The following is a 22,363-nucleotide window of genomic DNA, read 5'->3' on the forward strand; positions in this document are numbered from 1 at the left end:
TTAATATTATAATTATGTTTCCTATTAAAAAATATTGTTTTGCATTAATTAACAAATACGAATTTAATCTGAAAACATGTTGCGTTTACGTGTAATGCTGGTTTTAGACTTTTAGAATACATTTATTAACTTATGTAATTTATTACTGTATAATAATAATACTGTTGAATAATATTACACTCGTAAAAGTTGGAAATAGATATGTGACTAAAGTGCAATCGTTGTTATTTTATTATCAAGCACCATTATTCTATTATTTAATTAATATTATGCTTCTTATTGGAATGAGGGATATTGGTGTACCTAAATTGCCTATCTAAAACGCCGCGTGTTCGTAATTTCGTTATCGAATGAATACAAAATTATATTTTATTTAGTTTGGAGATGTATATTTTTACGCATATTGTAAGAACTGTTATTGAATTCGTACCTAATAACATCATTCATTTTTTTTTAGTTTAATTTTTCCAAGCGAGTAGCTGAATAACTATAAAATAATTGGTAATAAAAGCAGAGAAATTGTAAAAGTTTTATCATTTTATTTCTGAACAAAAATGTAACATTTCTAAAACGTTATTTTATACTCGTATGTTAAATAAAAATAATAATAACTAAATAACTCAATAAAAATAGTTAACTGTGTTATACGTATATGATAACAAGCTATATACATTCTAGGTGTATGGAAATAATTGTTTTTTAATGTTATTTTCTTTTTTGTGTGCACTAAAAGCTATTAAAGTAAGTCCAACTGAACAAAGCAATTTAAAATAAAAAAATGAATGTATATATATATTTATTCCGAAGTTCGATTTCAATGAACACAATAATACGTTCTTAGATTGTTATTGTATAGAAAAAATATGTTTTGAGAAAATAATAAAGAAAAAAAATGTAGTTTTAAAATAAAGGTTTATGAGGAGTTATATTATTTATGAATACTGCCACGACCGTCCGGTGGCTGCACGTAAAAACAACTCTTAGCCATTTATTGATATCGAAAAATACGGCTGATTTTTGTTTATAAATAACAGATATAAAATGCAAAGACACGAAGGTCACCTCTCAGTCATCTACAGGAATATAGCTGACTTTTCACTTCAGGTCCTGTCGGGGATCACATTTAATAATATGGAAATCATAGTGAAAAAAAATATTTTTAAAAGTACACACAGTTTTGTTCGCAATAATTGATTCGTTGGAAAAGTAAATCGAATTCTTCGAAGGCATTAACTACGAGTTTTACAATATTATATTACCAAGTTAATTAAAATATCTCCTCGAGATTAATTTATAATAAAATCGATTACCCATCAACATATTATTATTATCTATGAAAGTATTTGTAATTATCACATGCGAAAGTGAATTATAAATGTCTATTATCATTTATGAGGTTCTGGTTGTATATTTTTGTTGAGGTAACTTATGCGCACATTTCCTTTTTATAATATGAAATATACTTAAATATGTACATCACGAAACAATTTTAAGAAAAACATTTAATTTTATTTTTAGTGTGAGCAAAAACCGACAAAATAGAAGATACGACAATATATAATTTTCAATAATAATGCTAATTACTTCTGTTGCTATATATTTTATTATAACTAATTTTTCTTTATGATATTATCAAGAAAAAAAAACAAAATCAGCAGATCACTTGTGGTAATTAGCGACCTTATTGTTGGTATCCGAGACGACAAAAAATGTTGACTCAGGTTGGTTGTAAGTTGCGCATTCGCAATTCTTTCTATTTTACAATAACGTGTTTTGTCTTGTGTAATTTACCTTAAAACAATGATATGGATTACGCCTTTGTTGTTATTGATTTAATAACGAAATGATTCTATGCAATGGCTGATTTTTTCTTATTAATTATTTAAAATTAAATATTTAAAAAATAAAAAAAAATTGGTTTTTTGATGAACAATATACTTACTCTTATTAATTAAACATATTATTCTTTCCAAATGTTAGGTGAGAGGGTGAGACATTACTTCACTTATTTCACTACGAAAAATATCCTTGTTTAGTATTACAATACATTTGGCGTAGACGAAAACGGAAATAGACCATTTAAGGTGTGTTATTACTGTTTAATGCGAAATTAATTAGAACATACGTAATATAAACAAAATTAAATTTAAAGTGGATAAATGTTTCATTAAATACCAAACAATCTTAGAGGTATAGCTGCTAGTGTTAAAGGTAGTGTATGTTATTACATCACATGACGCCACTACATCAATGACATTCACTGTTTTCCGTACACTTCAGTCGATTATAATGAAATTTAATGGCGAGTACGTTTCTTTCAATACTTTGCTCGGAAATCGAAATATTGAACACTAAATAATAGTAGGTACTAAGTGAGACGAATATAAATACAAAGTTATATTGATTTTTGCATCATTAAAATGAGAACATCGAAAAAACTGGTGTTCGTATAGGTTTGTTCTAGAAATATTACCTACATAATATTATAATATGTGTACAGTTCATTTGATTTGACGATAAATGATTATTTTTGAATTTTAACACATAACTGTGCTATAACTTTTTAAGCATAACTTATGGTAGTGTAATAAAAATACAGATACATTTTGTCAATATTTAGATGAACCGTTTTAATAACGAGGTGAGAGTATTCATTGCACTTTAAAAACATTGTAATTTTAGTTTTATCCATTAACCATAACATAAAAAATATCGTATGTTTGCGCATAATATTAAAATTTTCCCTTACAAATTAATAAATTATAATAAAAAACTTTTTTTTTCTGTTATGATAATAATATATTTTTTTTATAATACTAATAGGATTTGAGTGATATTTGTGGATAGAATTATTGGAACTATAACATTCAGTATAATATCTAGTGCTAAAAATTGGCAAACAAATAATATAGAGGGCTGTGATATTTTTAATATTTTTAATATTTATATCACTGGCTTATAATTTATTGATATAAAAATTTAAATGAAGAAATTTTCAGAATATTATAATAATCAGTTCACTAGATATCAGTCATGATTGATTTTTAAACACAGTGAAGGCCAATGCGTGGAAAGAAACCAAAATATCATGTTATTATCTCACAAGTACTATTTAGTACCTATAAAATTAAACATTTGAATATAACATATTTCTTGGTAAATCAATTAAGATATATTTTCAGAAATAAATAAATATTTTCAATAAAAACAATTATTTAATTTTAGATTTGAGCGTTTTATCAAACTTTTTTTTTTGAAGTTAATATTAAAGAGATTATTTTTTCTCGATTTTAGAGATAGAAGTACTTAGTCACTTGAACAACCCCCTTACCACTAAATATCCTCCAGTAAATAAATATAAAACCATGAACGATAATGTTCAAGTGTCCATATACATTATACAATATAAAAATTATCTTATAATACAATACTTGTGTTTTAATTGATAATTTGTTAGTGAGGAAAGTATAAAATTATTATTAATAGGAGTTTTTTTAGTTATAATCTATCAAGGATCTGTTATAAATGAAATAAAAAATAAAATTAGTATAAATTTCCAAATTAAACCTAAATAGATTTTAGTAAAATAAATAAGTACCTATTACATTTCTTGAATTTTAAATATGAATCATTTTTTTTTTAATAAATAATATACTACATGTCAAGTGACAGTCAGTGAGTACAATTTTTTTTTATGGATATAATGGGATTATATTTAAAATATTTTATTGAATTGTACATTAACTTATTATATACATTATGTGTTTGTTAATTGTTTTGTTAATATTCTTGTAATATAAGTAGGCCACTAACACAAAGTATTATAAATTATTATACTAACATTTCTGTCAATTAAGCAAATACCTAATACAGGCGTGTGCACAATGTTTAGCATTTAAATATTAAGACAGTATACAGTCATTCATAACACATTTTTTTTTTTATGTATTCATTTTAAACCATACTAATAAGAAAAGGAGCCAATAAGCACTTTAGAAAAATGTACATTCTCAGCAATTTACAAATTATTCAAACTATATACCTTCTTCTTAAAAAAATAACACGTTGTATATTATACAACGCGTAATACAGTCGAAAAATAAATATCAAAAGTTGGGCATTTAAGTTTGAAGATTGTGCAGATAAAAACCGGAATATGAGAACTAATACCTATATATATATGCATTCTAACGAAATATTCCAAATAATATTTTAATTTTTAATCACATAATTTTAAGAAAAGTTCTCGAGGTTTTAGTTGAATTTATTGGTTAGTCCCGGCACACTGCATCATTAAAACAAGTATAAAATATCACAGTTATAAGCATTTTTGTAGATATGAATAAATTAAAATGTGTAGGTATACGTCAAGCTTAGCCATAATAAATTGGAAGGCACCGCAAAACACAACGATTTATTCGTTTTCGGTTTATTACATCGAGTCACATCGTTAAGAAAACCACTAAGTCTTTTTTTAATTTATTTAACTTCACTTCCCAACTCAAGCCCCCAATATGAAGAGGTCCTAAATAAAATTGATACTCGGCACAAAAACCAAGACAATATTTCGCGACATCAAAATAACTGTCAACCTCGCGAAAACACCAGAGTACGCTTCTCATCAATACGCAAAATGCGGTGAATCAAGTTTAATCTCAGTTTTCTCCAAGTATGTGCACTACATAATATAACAAAGCTCGGTCGCGCTCGAAAATCTCCTCGAAAGGGCTGCCCATCTGTTTACAAGTTTCCGGTACAGATCTGTGTAATGGTCTGTAAAACCAAACATTTTCAAACTTTAAGTAAAATCAAGTTTATGTATGTTTGTTCTTTGTAAACTTATTTTAATATTGAGCAAGGAATTTTTATATATTATACGCTAAATATAAAACATAAAACATATTATTTCGGAACAGTAAATAAAATAAGTTTAAAAAGTCGTATAAATATACATAACTATATTTCCCTTAAATCGATAGTTAAGCGCATGTGGTACTTTCGGAATTTTTCCGCAGTCCAGATAATAACAATTGCAATTACATGTTCTTAGCCATTTCAAATCAAATTTTTTTTTTTTTAATAATTGTTGTGTCCGTTATACTTTCCAATTTATCATTTTTGATTTGTTTTCAATTTGTATAACATGTTATACATATAATATATATATATACATAGACGTCACTGTGTATAGAAATAGAATAAACGAATAAATTGAAATTAAAAATAATTAATCTTCTCCGGTTCGAGTTTAAAACGTATACATACATCACCACCACGCTACACGTGTCCCTCCACGAAAAACGTTACTCATAAGTTATGCGTAGGTATACCACGATTTGTTACGTTAATGGCACAATTTGACACTATAATAATTTCGGCAAGTCGTGCCAAATGGTGACACATATTAATTTGTACATATAAAAAAAAATGTACATACATATATATCCTACACTGTGAGCTGATAACGCGATTATATAGTGCCTACCTATATCATACGAAAGACCATCCATTTCCCCGCTCGGTAAATGTGTAATATTTTCAACGATTTAATACAAATAATAATGATATATGATATAATATTAAATGGACTGCGATAGTGTTTAATAATATTTAAGTATCAAATTTCTGACGAAAAAAATGTGTTCAAACAATATTGAGTTTTTTAAGGAGTTTAAAATAATATAGATATTTTTATGAAAAATGTAAATAGAAAATTATTTAAATATTATTTAATAAAGTACGCATTTTACGGATGGCTTCACGTTGTTGTATTTGTTAGTTGTTCCGTGAATCTGAAATTATATAGATAATTAATAATTACACTATGTCGACACAGGTCGACTGACATACATTTCACCAATTCCGAATATATTTAATATTTATTTCACAATCTAAGTCACGAGAAATTATTCTTAAACAGCTCTAACATAATGTTATGCACTATTTAAAAAAAAATTAAACGTATCTGACGTTATCAGCTGTAGAAAATTGCTTATTTTAAATCGCATAACTCGCAGTCTTATTCTCTGCAATTACTGCAAGACGAGTAAGCACAGTTCACTCTATGTTTAATCTTACAATAAATATTCAGAAGTATAACTTTCTTGTAGAGAATGTTTGCGCATTATTATTTTTTTTTGTCTGACTCGTGTTCAACGTTAACAACTTTGCGTTCAACAGGACAAACTTTTCTTTTTTTTTTTTTGGTGGCGTTAGTATAAGAGTGAATAAACTTATTATCAAACTTTAAGTTATACATATTATCTATGAATTTTTTTTAGCTATATTACGATATTTCAATTTTATAGCTAGTTATGAGCATTTTTAAATTATAAAATTTTAAATACTCATACCTGGTATTAAAACTGAAATATCGTAAAATAACCAACGTAAAAACATAGATAAGGTTCTCAACTTTGAATTTAATTAAAGGTCAATTCACTTTAACATTATTAAATTTATCAACAAAAGGTTGGTTCTGCTGAACGAAAATTGTTTATGTAATATGCATGGTCGAGAAAGAGAGAGAATAGTGCACTCATATCCTCTTAAGTTTTTGAGTTATAGACCATAATTTTGTTAGCAGTACTGTGTGGATAGATATTTCAAAAATAATATGACAATCAAAAGTTACAACGAACGTAATAATATTATAATATTATAACATAGAAACGTCGGGATCCTAAGCATCGTGTTGTTTTTACTTATTTTCGTTGAAAAAATTGTTAAAGAGAATGTGAAATTACATCATTGTTTTTCAATTGTTAAATTATTATTAAATTAACCCTAAAACGATAAATTGTGATCAGATCTTTCAGAAGATCTTAAGCAATTTAATAATAAGGAGTGTAACATTTTCATTGATATTATTATTATAGTACCTATTTCTATTTACTTTATTCGTAATAAGAGTTATTCAAATTTAAACATAATAATATTATAAAACAAATTAAAACATTGTATAAACGCACATATTGTCATGTCAGATACTAAGACTTTACTTTTAAGTATCCCTTTCTCAAATAATACAATTGGAATTTGAATACCTGAGTCCTGAATACCTACTTGTGTTATTTTTGTAAACTAATTTATATTGCAAATGGATATTAAAGTATGAATAAAACTTTCGTATTCATTGTAGCTCGCTTCTTCAAACAATATCCTATAAATAATTTGTTGTTCTTTTCATACTGTTTAATTAATTAAAACTAGTCAAATATATTATATCATAGAGTGTTATTTTCGATGGCGTTCGTAATAAAAAAGATTAGCACAATAGCACGCGTAACAATGCAAACAATATTTAACTATTTACAAACGTCCGTCTCGACAAGCTTTAATGCATTTTATAATAATAATAATAAGACAATAATTTAATGTTTCTCTTTATACAACGTTAGCGATTTAACATATTTCCATTGAAACTATACCACTACAATCGTTATTTTAGCTGTAATTTGTATTGGTATTAAAAATCATACTCTATGAACCAAATATAGCACATTAACTTCAACTTAGAAGTTAACCCTTATATTAATACCACAAAAGCAAGAAAATTTGCATTCAGAAGAATCTCACGAATTTGATTAAGACGGAGAATACTTTGAGTAAAAATTACTTGGAATTTATAGCATTTAACGCTGCTCTATTTCCTATTAGATTAAATAATTTATAAATATTTTTGGACGCGTCAGAAGTAAAGTTATACAAGAAAAGATTTGTATTAGTGTTGGCGTACCAAAGAAATAATAACCTGAAATTATCATAAAGTTTTATTGTATATTATATATTTTAAATATTTAATTCAAAAATAATTTAGATTTCACTAAGCATTTTTGAAATGTATTTTACCTTATTTTATGTTTAATATTATAATATTAATTAAATAACTATGGTCGTCGTTTTTGCATTACTTATTTATATATTTATTTTTATAATTATGATATTTTTTTTTTTGTATTGCTATGATAGATAAACGGCAGGAAAGAATGCTCGCATTATTCTGTTTGAAAAAGTTGCAAACAATTGCAAAGATACAATTTTTTTTTACTTAGGAATTTGTAGAATTTAAATTTAAAATTTAACAAAAGACGTCTTAAATGTTTTCATTTGTTGAATTACTTTTCTTCATTTACAAATTACAAATATGTGTTTAAAAGCATTAGAAAATGAACTCAAATTAAAATATTTATGAATATATTGTATAGATAATTAATGAAAACATTAAATGGTTGTGCAATTATTCGTTGAATTTCACAAAATAATGAACAGTCAATAAGAATTTTTAGAACTTTCGATAATTTTAAACTCTTGGTAATTTAAAGAAAAACATTTATGTACACCTAGTAAATAATTTTAAGTCAAATTTAGAGTATCTGCTTGCCGATACACGGAAATTCAAAGTAGTTTCACCCATTTTTTATTTAGTTTTGTAAAAATAGTAAAAAAATATGTACCTATAATTTAAGTTCAGAATTTTCCGAAGAATTTTTTTAAATAAATTAGGTATAATTAAGTATTTAATTACTTAAATAAATTAAAATGTCACTAAATCATTTTGAACATATAATATTTTTTTATTGAATATTTTAAACAGAGTAAATAAAATAAAATAATAAAAAAAAACCTTATATTTATAATAAAAATAAATATTTAAACATAGTTATATTTATAAATGCAATAATGTTAATGAATTACCAACAAACTATGTATGAAATTAATTAAAACCAATAAATATTTGTTCGTATAAAATCAATGTGTATTATAAGTATCTTTTCCTATAAAAAAACACAATATAATTATGTACTAAATAATTGTTATTAATGAATAATATCAAACATTTTATATTTAATTTTTTCATAGTTTGGTACATTTTTTTAACCTCTTGATATTTAAATTTTTTAAAAATGTAAACACTCTCTATAGTCTATCAGGCATTATTTATCTTCATCATTCACTTATTCGAAGTTTTTCCCACCTAAAATTATCGATAATATCAAATTATCTGTATTAACAAAAGTTATTTTAAAAAATTAAATAATTATTATCAATAATAATTAAGGATAATAATTTACATATAAATAATACATACAATAATTTAAAAGTTTATTGTTTGACAATAATTCTAATTTATTCAAAGATGAAAACGTTTTAACAATCATTAATGGATCTTATTAGGGAGAGCGGCGGTCTCGCCACCCAATAACGACAATCTTCAATAATAATATAATCTTTGAATTTTTTTTTTTTTTATTTACAAAATACATTTAAAATCTGTTTGCATAGAAAAAACAATAAGTAAATTAGATAAAATAGATTACTAAACATGACAACGTGAGGGAAGGGAGCGTCCAGTGACACTACTTCCAATGAGTCTTTGAATTTAAAAAATAAATTTTTAATAGTAATAGAATTTTTTTAGAAGGTCCACTCCTAGAATTTAACACAAGACCCGTCACTTGAATGACCAACGGAATTTAATAACTTTTAGATAATGAAAAAAACATTAAAAATAAAAATAACAATAAAACTAATAAAAATAATGAAACTCAAATAAAATCTTAAAAAAAAAAATCTTTACTTGATCTTAAATTATTTCCGATTTATTTTTTTGTGATGAGAAATGTAAATGAAAATTAAAAAAAAAATTTTAAAATGTATTGTTAATATTTGTTATTAAAAAAAATAGTAATAAATTATATAGTGCATCGATAATGCTCTGTGTATTTCAAATTTATAATACCTGGGTAGTATTGAAACGAGGGGATTTCCCTCGTTATTGGTTTGGAATTCGTTTTTCTTTGCAATCGGTAGAACCTATTCGTAAAAAACCACTCCACAAATGAAGTCTGCAGCAGAGTTGTATTAAAAATGTCAAAATGTTTTCCTTGAAATTAATTATATTATGATTAAACACCTGCGGTTTGCTCAACAGTAGTCGTTGAATAATTTACTATAGTATTTATCAATATTTATAGCATATATAGTATGTAAGTATTTTAAATAAATTCGTTTGCAGATTTTTTTTGTGAATGACATTAACCGTCATATATTTTTTTTTATCCACGCGATACAAGATCTGTAGAAATGTATTAATGTGCAATAACGTCAATGTAAATAACAATGAACTATAATAATATTTTATAGTTTTAAAAGCGAACGAATTTACAATTCAATTATCTCATAAGAATCGAAATTAATTTGACTATTTTGTTCGTTTTTTGTTTTGATCAAGCTAGATTAATATGTAACATACAGGTAATATCATGTGTATGTACAATGTGGTAGGTAGTTAAATTGAATATTTTTTGCTCCAAATTATTAATGCCTGTGTTGATAAAAACCATACGCGAGTATATAGGTACTGTTGTGAACCCCTGTCTGTATGCTATACACAGAATAGGATATAGTTATAATATAATATAATATAATATAGTATAGTGTGTAAGCATATTAACATGTGAACCGATAGAGTGACACGGTTTTAGGGAATTCGCTGTGTGGACAGTTTTGAGCCCGAGCGAGCCCCTACCGTGTCTCGCCGTCTGTATAATATTTAGTGTAGTCCTGACAGACCATCGAGCAGAGCCTCTGTTATTTTCTTAAGTCTAACAATTATTCTGTGTACTAATTTCTTTTAAAATTGATTATATTAATAAAGTATTAGTGATAACTTAAACACCGCGTATTTATTACTAACGAACAAACTCGGTTGTGGAGACGTCCATAACATTTTTGGTGGCAGCGGTGGGATCCGTAGATTCCAGTTCGTTAAACAATAAGTTAGTCAATGCCGTGTAATTTTGAGTTAAAGTAAATCTATGCTTATAATATAATTAAATACAAGAAGAAATTCTGAAGAAGAAAATCCGAAGTGTCCAGAAAATCTAAAACATCGAAGTATACAGAAATTCCAGTTTACAAGACGACAAGGAAGGGAGCCCGCAGTACCGCTGTACTCGTAGCGTCGCCCAAACTAATGGTTAGTAGCGCACGCACTCACACGAACGCGAATCCGTAATACGAGCATCACAGCCGCCGCGTCCGTTCGTGGTACCGCTGAAATTTATAAGCGCGCACACACACACGCAAACGACGCATAATACACGCGCCGCCGCCGCCGTGTCGATAGTGCCGCCCGAACCGAACGACACTCACTTACGCACGCACGCATTTGCCGTGTATGCTAGTTACGAAACCAGACGTCTGTGCCGCCGCCGAATATATATATATATATATATATATATATTATAATATAGTACCAGCAGCTGATAGCCGCTGAAAACACTGATATCCAGTGCACGACGCTCGTAATCAGCGCCGCCGTGAAGTGTAAACAAACAACACAACTCGCGTTAGCGTTTCGAATTCGTGATAACTGATAAGCGTTAAATTTAAAAGTACGCGATCGTTGTAATCGGTGTAAATACGCGATCGTCGTTATCAAATAAAATATATGCGACCGTTGTTTATTAACGACAAGTCGTAAGCAAGCAGAGAAACCCACTACAGGGTGTAGTGGTCCCCGCGCCAGCAGTTTCGGGGCTAGCGAACGTCGATTCCACAAGCGCAGTCGAAGAGGAAAGTCGTCGTTAACATCCAAGGAATTCGAGCCAAGCCAAGCAGAACATCAGTGCAGATCATTTGAGCATCCAGTAGAAGTGTTAAAAAAATCAGTAAAAAAAAAAAAAAAAATAAAAAACATGGCAAGGATCATTTTAACTGCACTACTGTAAGTAAAAAAAAAAATAATAAAGAAATAATAATAATAATAAAAAAAAAAATTTTTGAAACCATATCTCGACTACACTCCGTACTGATCGATAAGTACGTTTTTCTTTCTTATCTATTTTTGTTTTTTTTTATCATTATTATTTCTTTCTGTATAATTTAGAATCGTAAATCTGTAGTATTATTGTATTAATATAATATTAATATCGTAGTTAACATTAGCATTAATTTATAATTGCATGTAAACATACACACATATATATAAATATAGGTTAGCAATTCGTTAAGTATCAGCCAAGTAGATAAGTAGTTAATGAGCGGAAAACGGGAAAACGGGTTGGATAGATCGTCCCCAAATCCAGATAACGAATCGAGTGATCCAATAACACCGCCAAGTCCTACCCCTCGTGTAAGCTTACCAGTACGATTCTCAAATCCAGAAAATCCGACATCCGAACGTTCTATTGGGAATATCAGTACTGATAACATCTTCATCAGAACTGGCGTACTAATAGACCATAATTCAGAGTTAATACATAACGTCTCCGTAACTTTGGGGGAAGTAGATACTGTTTTGGGGGAAGTAGAAAATCAACTCAACCTTAATATCCTAGACCAAACCATTGAAGAAAATCTTTTAAATCAGACTATACCTTCCCCTCCTCTTAACTCCAGTTACCAAAACATGAATCAAGACATTCAGGAAGCAGTTCAGACAACGGGTATTAACGATAATACTCGACAAAGCATCATGGTAAATTCTGAAGGACAATCGAATACAGACACACAAGCAATATCAAATCCTCCAATAACTGAAGGAAACTCGGATCAATCAGGTGTCCGATATTCATTCGGACCCAGAGAAGAGACAATAGGATTGGAGGCTGCTCTAAAACTCTTGCCAGGCTCGTTCAGTGGAGACAAGCAGGAGGAGTTAGAGATATTTTTGGAAAAATGCGAGTTTGCGTTAGCATGCGCGCATGACCATGTACAGGCTCGACTACTCCAAGGAATACAAGTTAGACTGACAGGGAAAGCCCGTCAGGCAGTCAAGTTTAAGGAGATAAGACACTGGGCTGAACTAAAGGAAGCGTTAAAGTCTGCATTGGAACCGCAGAGGACGACCACATATCTATTCTCGGAGTTGTATTCGACGAGACAGAAAATCGGAGAAGACGTAACAAACTACGCCAACAGAATTGAGCAACTCCAAACACTCATCATAGAGCAAGAGACAAGTGGGCACAGTTGGGAGGTAGCCCAAGCGCTAGGAACGAGCATCAAGAAGCAAAGCATCCAAGTCTTTGTAGAGGGACTAGGACCTTTAAAGGACTTCATAAAGGCGAGGAATCCATTAACATTAGACAGGGCCATACAAGCAGCAAGGGAAGAAGAACGGGTCAGAAACTCGCAAGAAGCAACAAAGAAGTTATATGGGGCGCCTCACCAATCCACGAAGAAACCCACTTGTTTTCACTGCAATAAAGTCGGTCATATGGCGAAGGACTGTAGGAGCAAACCGACGACGACAAACTCAAAACCTTTTTCCGTAACGGCACCAGTTAGGAGTATTCAATGTAACTACTGTAAAAAACCAGGGCACATGCTGAAAGATTGCCGTAAAAGGAATTATGTAAACTCCAAAAAGGAAGGCAACCAGCAGGAAAACCAGCAGCAACCGGCCGCCAGCGGTGGGCGCCCGGTGAGCGAGTTAAAAAACACCGGCAACGACAGATCCTCTACTTCAAAGCAGAATTAGATGAAGATCATCTAACCTGCCACATTCAACAGACCATCAACAAAAAATCGAAGCTACTCTTAGATTCTGGGAGTGAGCTTAATTTAATAAAAATATCTTCCCTCGCAGATCAGACTATCGTGTATGAAGACGTCATATATCAGCTGAAGGGCATTAATGACCAGATAGTACACACAATGGGACAAACACAATTGGAACTATTTATCGAGGATAAAACTATAGTTGCAATGTTCCAAGTAGTTCATTCTGCATTCCCAATCCCAAACGATGGTATCCTTGGACGGCCATTTATGGTGGAAAACAAAATCATTCTGAATTACCAGACTAACGAAGTCATTATTCCTGACGGGGCTGAAATAGTGCTACAACCTCGCACTGAAACCCTCGTAGGAATAGAAGCAGGGAATCACGCGGAAGACAAAATAATCATCATTGAATGTCAAGAAATCACGAAATCAGTCTTGTGCAGTAATGCTGTAACCAGAGTACAAAACAAAAGGGTGTTAGCCACACTCATCAACCCAACCGAAGAAACAATAAGGCTAAAGACGCCCAATTTAAAGGAATTGGTCCACGAGGAGTTCAGGGAAGCTCTAATCCATTCGGTACAAGTCATGGATCAACAAGAAGAACCTCATGCAAACAGTAGTCGACTAAAACGATTGGAAGAAGCACTTAGAACCGATCATCTAAATTCGGAGGAAAAGGGATCATTAGTGGCCATCTGTCAAGATTACTCTGACATATTCTTCTTAGAAGGAGATCGGGTGACAGCAACTACAGCAGTGACACACGGAATCAAAACCTCAGAAGCGGTATCGCCAATTCACGTGAAGCCCTACCGTTTACCACAAAGGCATAGACAGGAAATTACGGACCAAATGGAGACCCTTGAACGGGAAGGTGTGATTACAGCTAGTGAATCGCCTTGGAACGCTCCACTCCTAGTAGTTCCGAAGAAACCCGACGTCAATGGCCAGGTTAAATACCGTGTCTGCGTGGATTTTCGCCGACTTAATGAGGTTACGATAGGGGATGCTTTTCCACTTCCGAACATCGTGGATATTTTGGACCAACTAGGGAGGTCAAAATATTACAGTACCTTGGATTTAGCCCATGGGTACCACCAAATCCCGATGGATCCCTCCGACCGTAGCAAAACAGCGTTTTCTACAGACCGGGGACATTTCGAATTTCAGCGAATGCCATTTGGTTTGAAGGGAGCTCCAGGGACATTCCAGAGGCTCATGAATAAAGTACTAATCGGTATAAACGGAATCAAAGCATTCGTATACCTAGATGACATAATCATCTATGCAAAAGATCTAAATGATCATTCACAGAAAATCACAGAGATTTTTCAGAGACTCCGCAAATACAATCTCAAACTTCAACCACTGAAATGCGAATTTCTCCGAAAAGAAGTCAATTATCTCGGACATCAAATCACTGACGAAGGAGTCAAGCCAGATCCTCAGAAGATAAGTTGTGTGAAACAATTTCCAATTCCAAGAAATGTGAGAGAGGTTAAGTCATTTTTAGGACTTTCAGGCTACTACAGAAGATTTATTAGAAACTATGGGCAGATCGCTAAGCCACTGACCTCATTGTTAAAAAAGGACGCAACGTTCAGATGGAGTGACCTTTGCCAAAAATCTTTTGAACAGTTAAAAGACCTCTTGACACAGGCACCTATATTACAATATCCGGACTTCTCTAAACCATTTAACTTGACTTGTGATGCAAGTGACTACGCGATCGGATGTGTACTGTCGCAAGGACCGATAGGAAAGGATTTGCCGATAGCATTTGCATCTCGTACTCTAAATAAGGCAGAAATCAACTACAACACCACCGAGAAGGAGCTAACCAGCATAGTATGGGGAATTAAGATATATAGACCTTATCTATTCGGACAAAAGTTTAATATAATTACCGATCATCGAGCACTAGTATGGTTGTTTAATATTACCGATCCAGGATCAAGACTCACTCGTTGGCGCCTCAAGCTGGAAGAGTACCAGTACACTATCCATTTCAAACCAGGAGTGAACAACACAAATGCTGACGCACTGAGTCGTATTCAAACGGTAACTACTAGAGCTCAGACCTCATCGAGTCATTACAACCAATCAGAACCTCCAGAAACTCAAGGAACCTCTTTAAAATCAGTAGACAACGAACACCTAGACCTAGAATCGAAAAGGGAAGTTGATACTGGTTATCAAGCATTTCTGGAAGCAGATGAAATTAAACTGGGTCCTACGAAGAAAATTTCCGAGCTAACAGGAGATCTGTTTTCCGTAGAGGCTGGAATCTCATTAGCACATTGTGTATCAGCAGATTTTAAAGCAAGGAAAGGAATTGCATTTGAATTCCGAACCCGATTTGGAAAATTTAATGAACTTCGTCGACAAAAATGCCAAATAACAGAGATTGCAACAATCAATGTGAACAATCATCAGGTGTTTTATATAATCACAAAAGAATTTTTCTGGCAAAAATCAAGTTATGAAATTCTCTTCCAAAGTCTACAGAACCTCAAGTCAATCTGCGTCAAGTATAAAGTTACGCAGCTCGCTTGTCCACGTCTAGGCTGCGACCTAGATGGACTGAAGTGGGAAGTCGTACGAAATATGTTAAGGTATACCTTCCGTGACTCTCCTGTGTATATTCAGATATACACTCGCGATGAGTTAACGACAGATAACAAACTACAGATCATAAAGGAATTTCACGAAAATCCACTTGGTGGACATCAAGGTGTAACGCGCACATATAATAAAATTTCACAGCAGTACCAATGGCAGGGTATGAGGGCACAAATCCGGAAATACATCAAGAAATGTCCTGCATGTCAAATCAACAAGACTCCAAACCGGACCATCAAAGAACCTATGGTAATAACAACTACTGCATCGAAACCATTCGAAAAAGTATTTATGGACATCGTAGGACCACTCAACAAGTCCTACCACGGGAATTCGTATATTTTAACTCTAATCGATGATTTTTCGAAATTCACTTGGGCGTGTGCCATGAAGGATCATGAAGCAAACACCGTCGCACAGCATTTTGTCACTCAATTTGTATGTCTGCATGGGCAACCTGAATCTCTAGTGACGGACTGTGGAACTGAATTCCTTAGTAAGGTTTTCAAGGAAGTATGCAAACTTTTAAATATCTCTCAAACATCGACCACCCCGTATCATCCGCAGAGTAACGGTAGCTTGGAGAGGAGTCACCGCACCTTAGGTGAATATTTAAGGAACTACTCTGGAAAAAATCCACAAAACTGGGATGTACATGTACCTTATGCAATGTACTGTCATAATTCTTCAGTACACACAGCCACAGGGTTTCAACCACATGAAATCGTGTACGGATATCCATTATCAATACCAAATTCGTTAAGTCGTAAGCCAGAACCTCAGTATAATTATCAAGATTATCAATACGAAATGAAACGTCTTATGCAAGAAACGCACCAGATGGTAACAGAGCAACAGATGAAATCAAAACAGAAATCGCAGGAGCGATATGATCGTACAGCCGTGCCTTTGAAAATCAATGAAGGTGATAAAGTCATAGTGCAAGAAAAAACAAGTAAAGGAAAATTATCACCTAAGTGGTTAGGACCATTCACAGTGGTGGAAACTAATGCGGACTCTCCGAATGTGACCATCTTAAAAAAAAATAAACATGTAAAATTGCACAAAAATCTCTTGAAGAAATTTCATGAATGAAATCTAAATTATGTTTCAGAACCTCAATGGTATGTCGTGGGCTTTCAAACTCTCAGAGCGGAAGTTTCCAAGTTACTTCATTTCAGAACTCATCGGGCTTATACTTTGAAGCAATGGGACCTCTTCGCATTTCCTACACCAATTGGGATTTTATCACTTACGTGAATCTAACAACTTATTACATGAAGTACCAAATACTCCAGAAATTCCATGACCAAACGGGCGATATTTGTATTCAATTGAAAAAAAGAGAGGATTCGATCTTAACTAGTGCGTGTACGGATTTCATACAATCCACGGTTCCGTTCATGCAAGAAATTGAATCAAATCTCAATTCTGTCATACGAATCCTTGGGTCAGACCACAGAACCTCTGAACATCCGAACCGACAATCTCGTGGGTTGATAAATGCAGTAGGAAGGCTAGCAAACATTCTTTTTGGAGTTTGCTCCGATCAGGATGCAGAATTCTTTTACAAAAACATTGAACATCTTGCTCGTTCCGAGGATAAATATGTTCATCTATCACAGGAACAGATACGCATAGTCTCTTCAGTCATAAATAACGTAAATTCCACCATGCATGAACTGCTAACAGATGATCAGAAATTGCAGCAGAATATAAACAGAATAGAAGAACAATCAAGGCATTCTGAGGCAACAATCAATGTATTGGAAATACAAAACACCTTCCTGGAACACACTGCAATATTGACAGTTTTCCTAAACCAATTTGCTTGGGAAACTCAAAACCTCCAATCCATTGTCAACTCAGCGTTAAATGGATTGATGCATACAAATGTCTACCCCCCATCTCAATTGATTCACGAACTTAAACAAATACAACTGACATTACCTTCTACACTAGAGCTACCTATAACTGAATCTCATTTATCTATCCCGGAATTATTCCGTACATCCAAGTTAAGCGTAGTGTACATCCAACAGAATCTCGTATTTGTAACCCGTATACCCTTATTGTCAAACCTTCGGTTTAACCTGTTTCATAATATTCCACTTCCGATACCTACAAATAAAGGTAATATATTAATCATTGAACCACAAGCTCAGTACTTGGCAATAAGCGATACTAACGAATATCATTTCAGTCTAACCGACGATCAGTATGAAAAATGTGAAACATTGTTCTCTTTTAAGTTATGTGTAAATCCTGAGGCTATTAGTAAATCTAAACACCAGGATAATTGTGAGGTATCTTTGTACAATTCCCCGTATCAAACGATAGGAGCTTGTAATTTCAAATATCTGAACCTAAATACTACAATCTGGCATAAGCTTTATCTACAAAACGCGTGGTTATATTATTGCATTTCGCAAGCAGTTACAGTAACATGCGCACAAAACTCTAGCAGAATCCTACTCAACGGTACAGGAAAAATTCAAATTTCCGATAATTGTGTTATATATACAGAAAATCTGATTTTAACACCATCAAGAACCCTATCATCAGAAATTCATAGAGATTTCGTTCCAGAAAATCCGAATCTGCACGCAATATTAAAAATGCCAGAAATAATTAACAGCCGTGTTCCCGAGCAAATAGATACAAATAAATATTTTAAAAATTTTAATCAGTTAGCTGAAGATGCTAAAAAACTGAAAGAATTATCTAAAATGTACAACGATACCAACATATTTGTAAATCCAGATCATCATTTTATTATAGTTTATTGTATTGTCATTTTAATAATAGTTATAATTCTGTACATGTTGATCAAATATAAGTGTAATCTACCTCGACTCTACAGACCGGAAATAGCAGAACCCCAGAATGTAGCAGAGTATGTGCAATCCACACACTCCCTTACAAAATTCTAAAACTTCAGAGCATCAGAACTCACGGATGAAGTGAAACATGGTGATCATTAGACCCCCATGTCTCATGTAGTCCGGGGGGTGTTGTGAACCCCTGTCTGTATGCTATACACAGAATAGGATATAGTTATAATATAATATAATATAATATAGTATAGTGTGTAAGCATATTAACATGTGAACCGATAGAGTGACACGGTTTTAGGGAATTCGCTGTGTGGACAGTTTTGAGCCCGAGCGAGCCCCTACCGTGTCTCGCCGTCTGTATAATATTTAGTGTAGTCCTGACAGACCATCGAGCAGAGCCTCTGTTATTTTCTTAAGTCTAACAATTATTCTGTGTACTAATTTCTTTTAAAATTGATTATATTAATAAAGTATTAGTGATAACTTAAACACCGCGTATTTATTACTAACGAACAAACTCGGTTGTGGAGACGTCCATAACAGTACCTATGCAACTGCAGATATACAGCTGAAAACGCCTGTCGAAGGTACCTATATTTTTTTGGAGTTATTATGGTTAAATTTAAAAACTATGGATATAGGACACTATCGTTACTATAAACCAGGGATGGGCTACTCAATGCTTCTAGAGTGCCAATTTTTTGAAAGTGAAAATCTAGCGGACCAAAGATCGTAGAAAGCAAAAACAAAAATAAAGGCCAATAAAATGTACAATTGACATTTATAGTTCAATAATACTAGATAAGAATTCATATAATATACATCATACAATAAAAACTATGTCGGTTTTAATAAATAAAATAATAAAATAAAATGCAAAAAAATCCTAACATTTTATATTTTTATATAGAGTAATTTCTAATGTAGCACGGGCCACCGGGCCAGTTAAAAATGGTACGCGAGCCGCCAGTTGCCTATCTCTGCTATAAACGGTTACTGTAAAACTCTCGTTACTAACACTCTTTGAATGTGTTATAAACTGAGTGAGAATTCACCAACAATTACGGCTCTTAAATACGTATAAAGGTGCGGTACGCGTGACGGTTCCATAATTTATATCTTCAAGTGTTTCGGTGCACTAACTACACTGACGTAGAAAGACTGTTCAAACTTAGAGCAATTTTCAGTCCATCAACTACTCTACCCGAGGAATAATAAATTAGTATTTTATATAATTGTTTTCAGATACTACTGTAATGAATTTATTTATATTATATTAGTAATGAGGAAGATTGAACTAATATATTCCAAGAACATCGCATAAGTTATTAAAAAAAAAAACAATTATTTCAACTCATTAGTTAATTGTGATATACAGTTAAACTGTGTAAATAGATCATAAAGTAGACTTATAGTAGAAATAGCTTGAAATAGTCTAAATATTTTAAATATGAAAAACGATAATGAAAGTATAATAGCTGTTAATGGTTTTCAGTCTCATAAACAAATTTGTTAAATTGACAAAACATATTATTGTCAAAATATCAAAATGTCAACTTCAAACATGCATTAACTATGAACGCAGTATATTATGACATATTATTTTTTTTAATTTCAGTAAGAACAACTTATGAAGCTATTTTTAAATAAAAAAAAAAATTAAATAATTGAAAATACCTATACATTGCTCAAAAGTAACAAAATATTATTTTGAAATTGATATCATATTTTATAAATTTTAATCTTACTATTTCACGAAAATATTTAATTCAAACAAGTATCTACGATTTTTCATAATTAAATTACAACAAAATAACTAAATCGATTTTGTCCAAAACTGGTGGTGCATTATATTATATTCTTTCTTTTTTTTGTATAATTTATTTTTCATTTTCCTAAATTATTTTGAAAAATACTGTATATTTTCATTTTTAACTCACAAAAAACCAATTAAATCAAATTTTCTATAACATTGAAAAGTGAATGCATTCATCATTCCGTTCTGATTGTAAAGAACGAACTTTTTGCCAAAAGAATAATCATGAATAAGTTGTAAATGAATTCCAAAAAAATCACTCTTTTATAGCTTTATACCTAAATCCATCACTGTATATAAAATTACATTTTCATTTTCATAAAAATATTATTTATATTTTATTTCAGATTTTTAGTTAAAATCATCTATTGTTACCTTTAGGTACTTAATAAAATATTTGTTTTTAACACTTGTCTTTGAAAAACAATAGGTAAAATTTTTATTTTTACTCAAATGATTATTTTTATTTTTTTTAGAATTCTATTTGTCGATTTTAAATTTGTGAACAATCAACACACTTTTTCTCTCTCTCTCTCCTATCCCCAAATCTAAAATGTTTGGTTATACCATTGATAACTAGGTATTTAACGATATTTAGCACGACAGTTTTCTAACTAAAACAACGTTAATACAAATGAACAATATTGTATTTGTTAATATAATATTATTATAACCAATAACGTTACGTTATAGAACCTAAATAAATAAAAATAATGTTTTCTATTGTTACATGATCCCTAGAGGTGGTCTACCAAAACCCAGTGGTTACACGAATATCGGTCCATCAATAATATTTTTAAAACATTAATAATATTGTTAATTCCTATTACCATATTATATTCCGTTTCAAGATAAACAATGTAAAAATATACGTTAAATTTAAATACCCATATATTTTTATTTTTTCATTACATATTTGTCCAATTTTGTATATTTCGAATAATATAATTCTTAGAGCATCGATTGTTTTAAGAATTTTTTTTAGAAAATTAAGCTCGTTACTCTATACATAGACACGAGAAATTCGGATTGTATTCGTTAAAAACTTGGTAAAATTATTAATGTGGATTATTTGTTAACGGCCAAGTATCACGTCATGTAAAGTGTAAATAATAAACTCGAGTACTTTCTCAGTTCATACGCGTACGAAACGTTAACGAAAATATATTTATGTGGCGTACAAATGACTTTTTACGAAAAAAAACTGAGAACAACCTAAATTGGTAATATATCTTTTTTACGGAATAAGTAAGCAATTAACGAAAATGTCCTCTAGAGATGCTTTTAAATTACGCTTAAACAAATCAAATCAACTCTTAACGTTTGATATCGACAAAGCATAAAAAACGTGCACATTAATGTATGCTTAAACGTTTAAAATAAATCAACGAAAGCACGTTTAAATTTCATTATGAGCTATAGAACGTCGAATAAATTAATTACACAACGGAGCATTTCATTAAAGCTTTATTTGTACCGCTGAGGTAGTTGTTTCTAACCTATAAGACAATTTGCATTAAGGACCACTAACGACGAATATTCCTATAAGATGTGAACCACATCCCAACCC

At 31.2% G+C, this 22,363-nt stretch overlaps 2 protein-coding genes across 3 annotated transcripts in view; one reads left to right on the plus strand and one right to left on the minus strand.

Annotated features, from left to right (window-relative positions):
• Positions 1-22,363, minus strand: part of LOC132927172 (uncharacterized) — a 50,981-nt gene that overhangs the window by 14,480 nt on the left and 14,138 nt on the right. The gene's annotated exons all lie outside the window — the stretch shown is intronic.
• On the plus strand, positions 10,370-19,466 carry LOC132927414 (uncharacterized). The gene is made up of 2 exons (XM_060991935.1): positions 10,370-11,731; positions 17,255-19,466. Exons 1-2 carry the CDS (start codon positions 11,703-11,705, stop codon positions 19,071-19,073), a joined length of 1,848 nt encoding a protein of 615 aa, XP_060847918.1. The 5' UTR covers positions 10,370-11,702; the 3' UTR covers positions 19,074-19,466.

This window comes from Rhopalosiphum padi, chromosome 3, assembly GCF_020882245.1.
Source record: "Rhopalosiphum padi isolate XX-2018 chromosome 3, ASM2088224v1, whole genome shotgun sequence".
Taxonomy (NCBI): domain Eukaryota; kingdom Metazoa; phylum Arthropoda; class Insecta; order Hemiptera; family Aphididae; genus Rhopalosiphum; species Rhopalosiphum padi.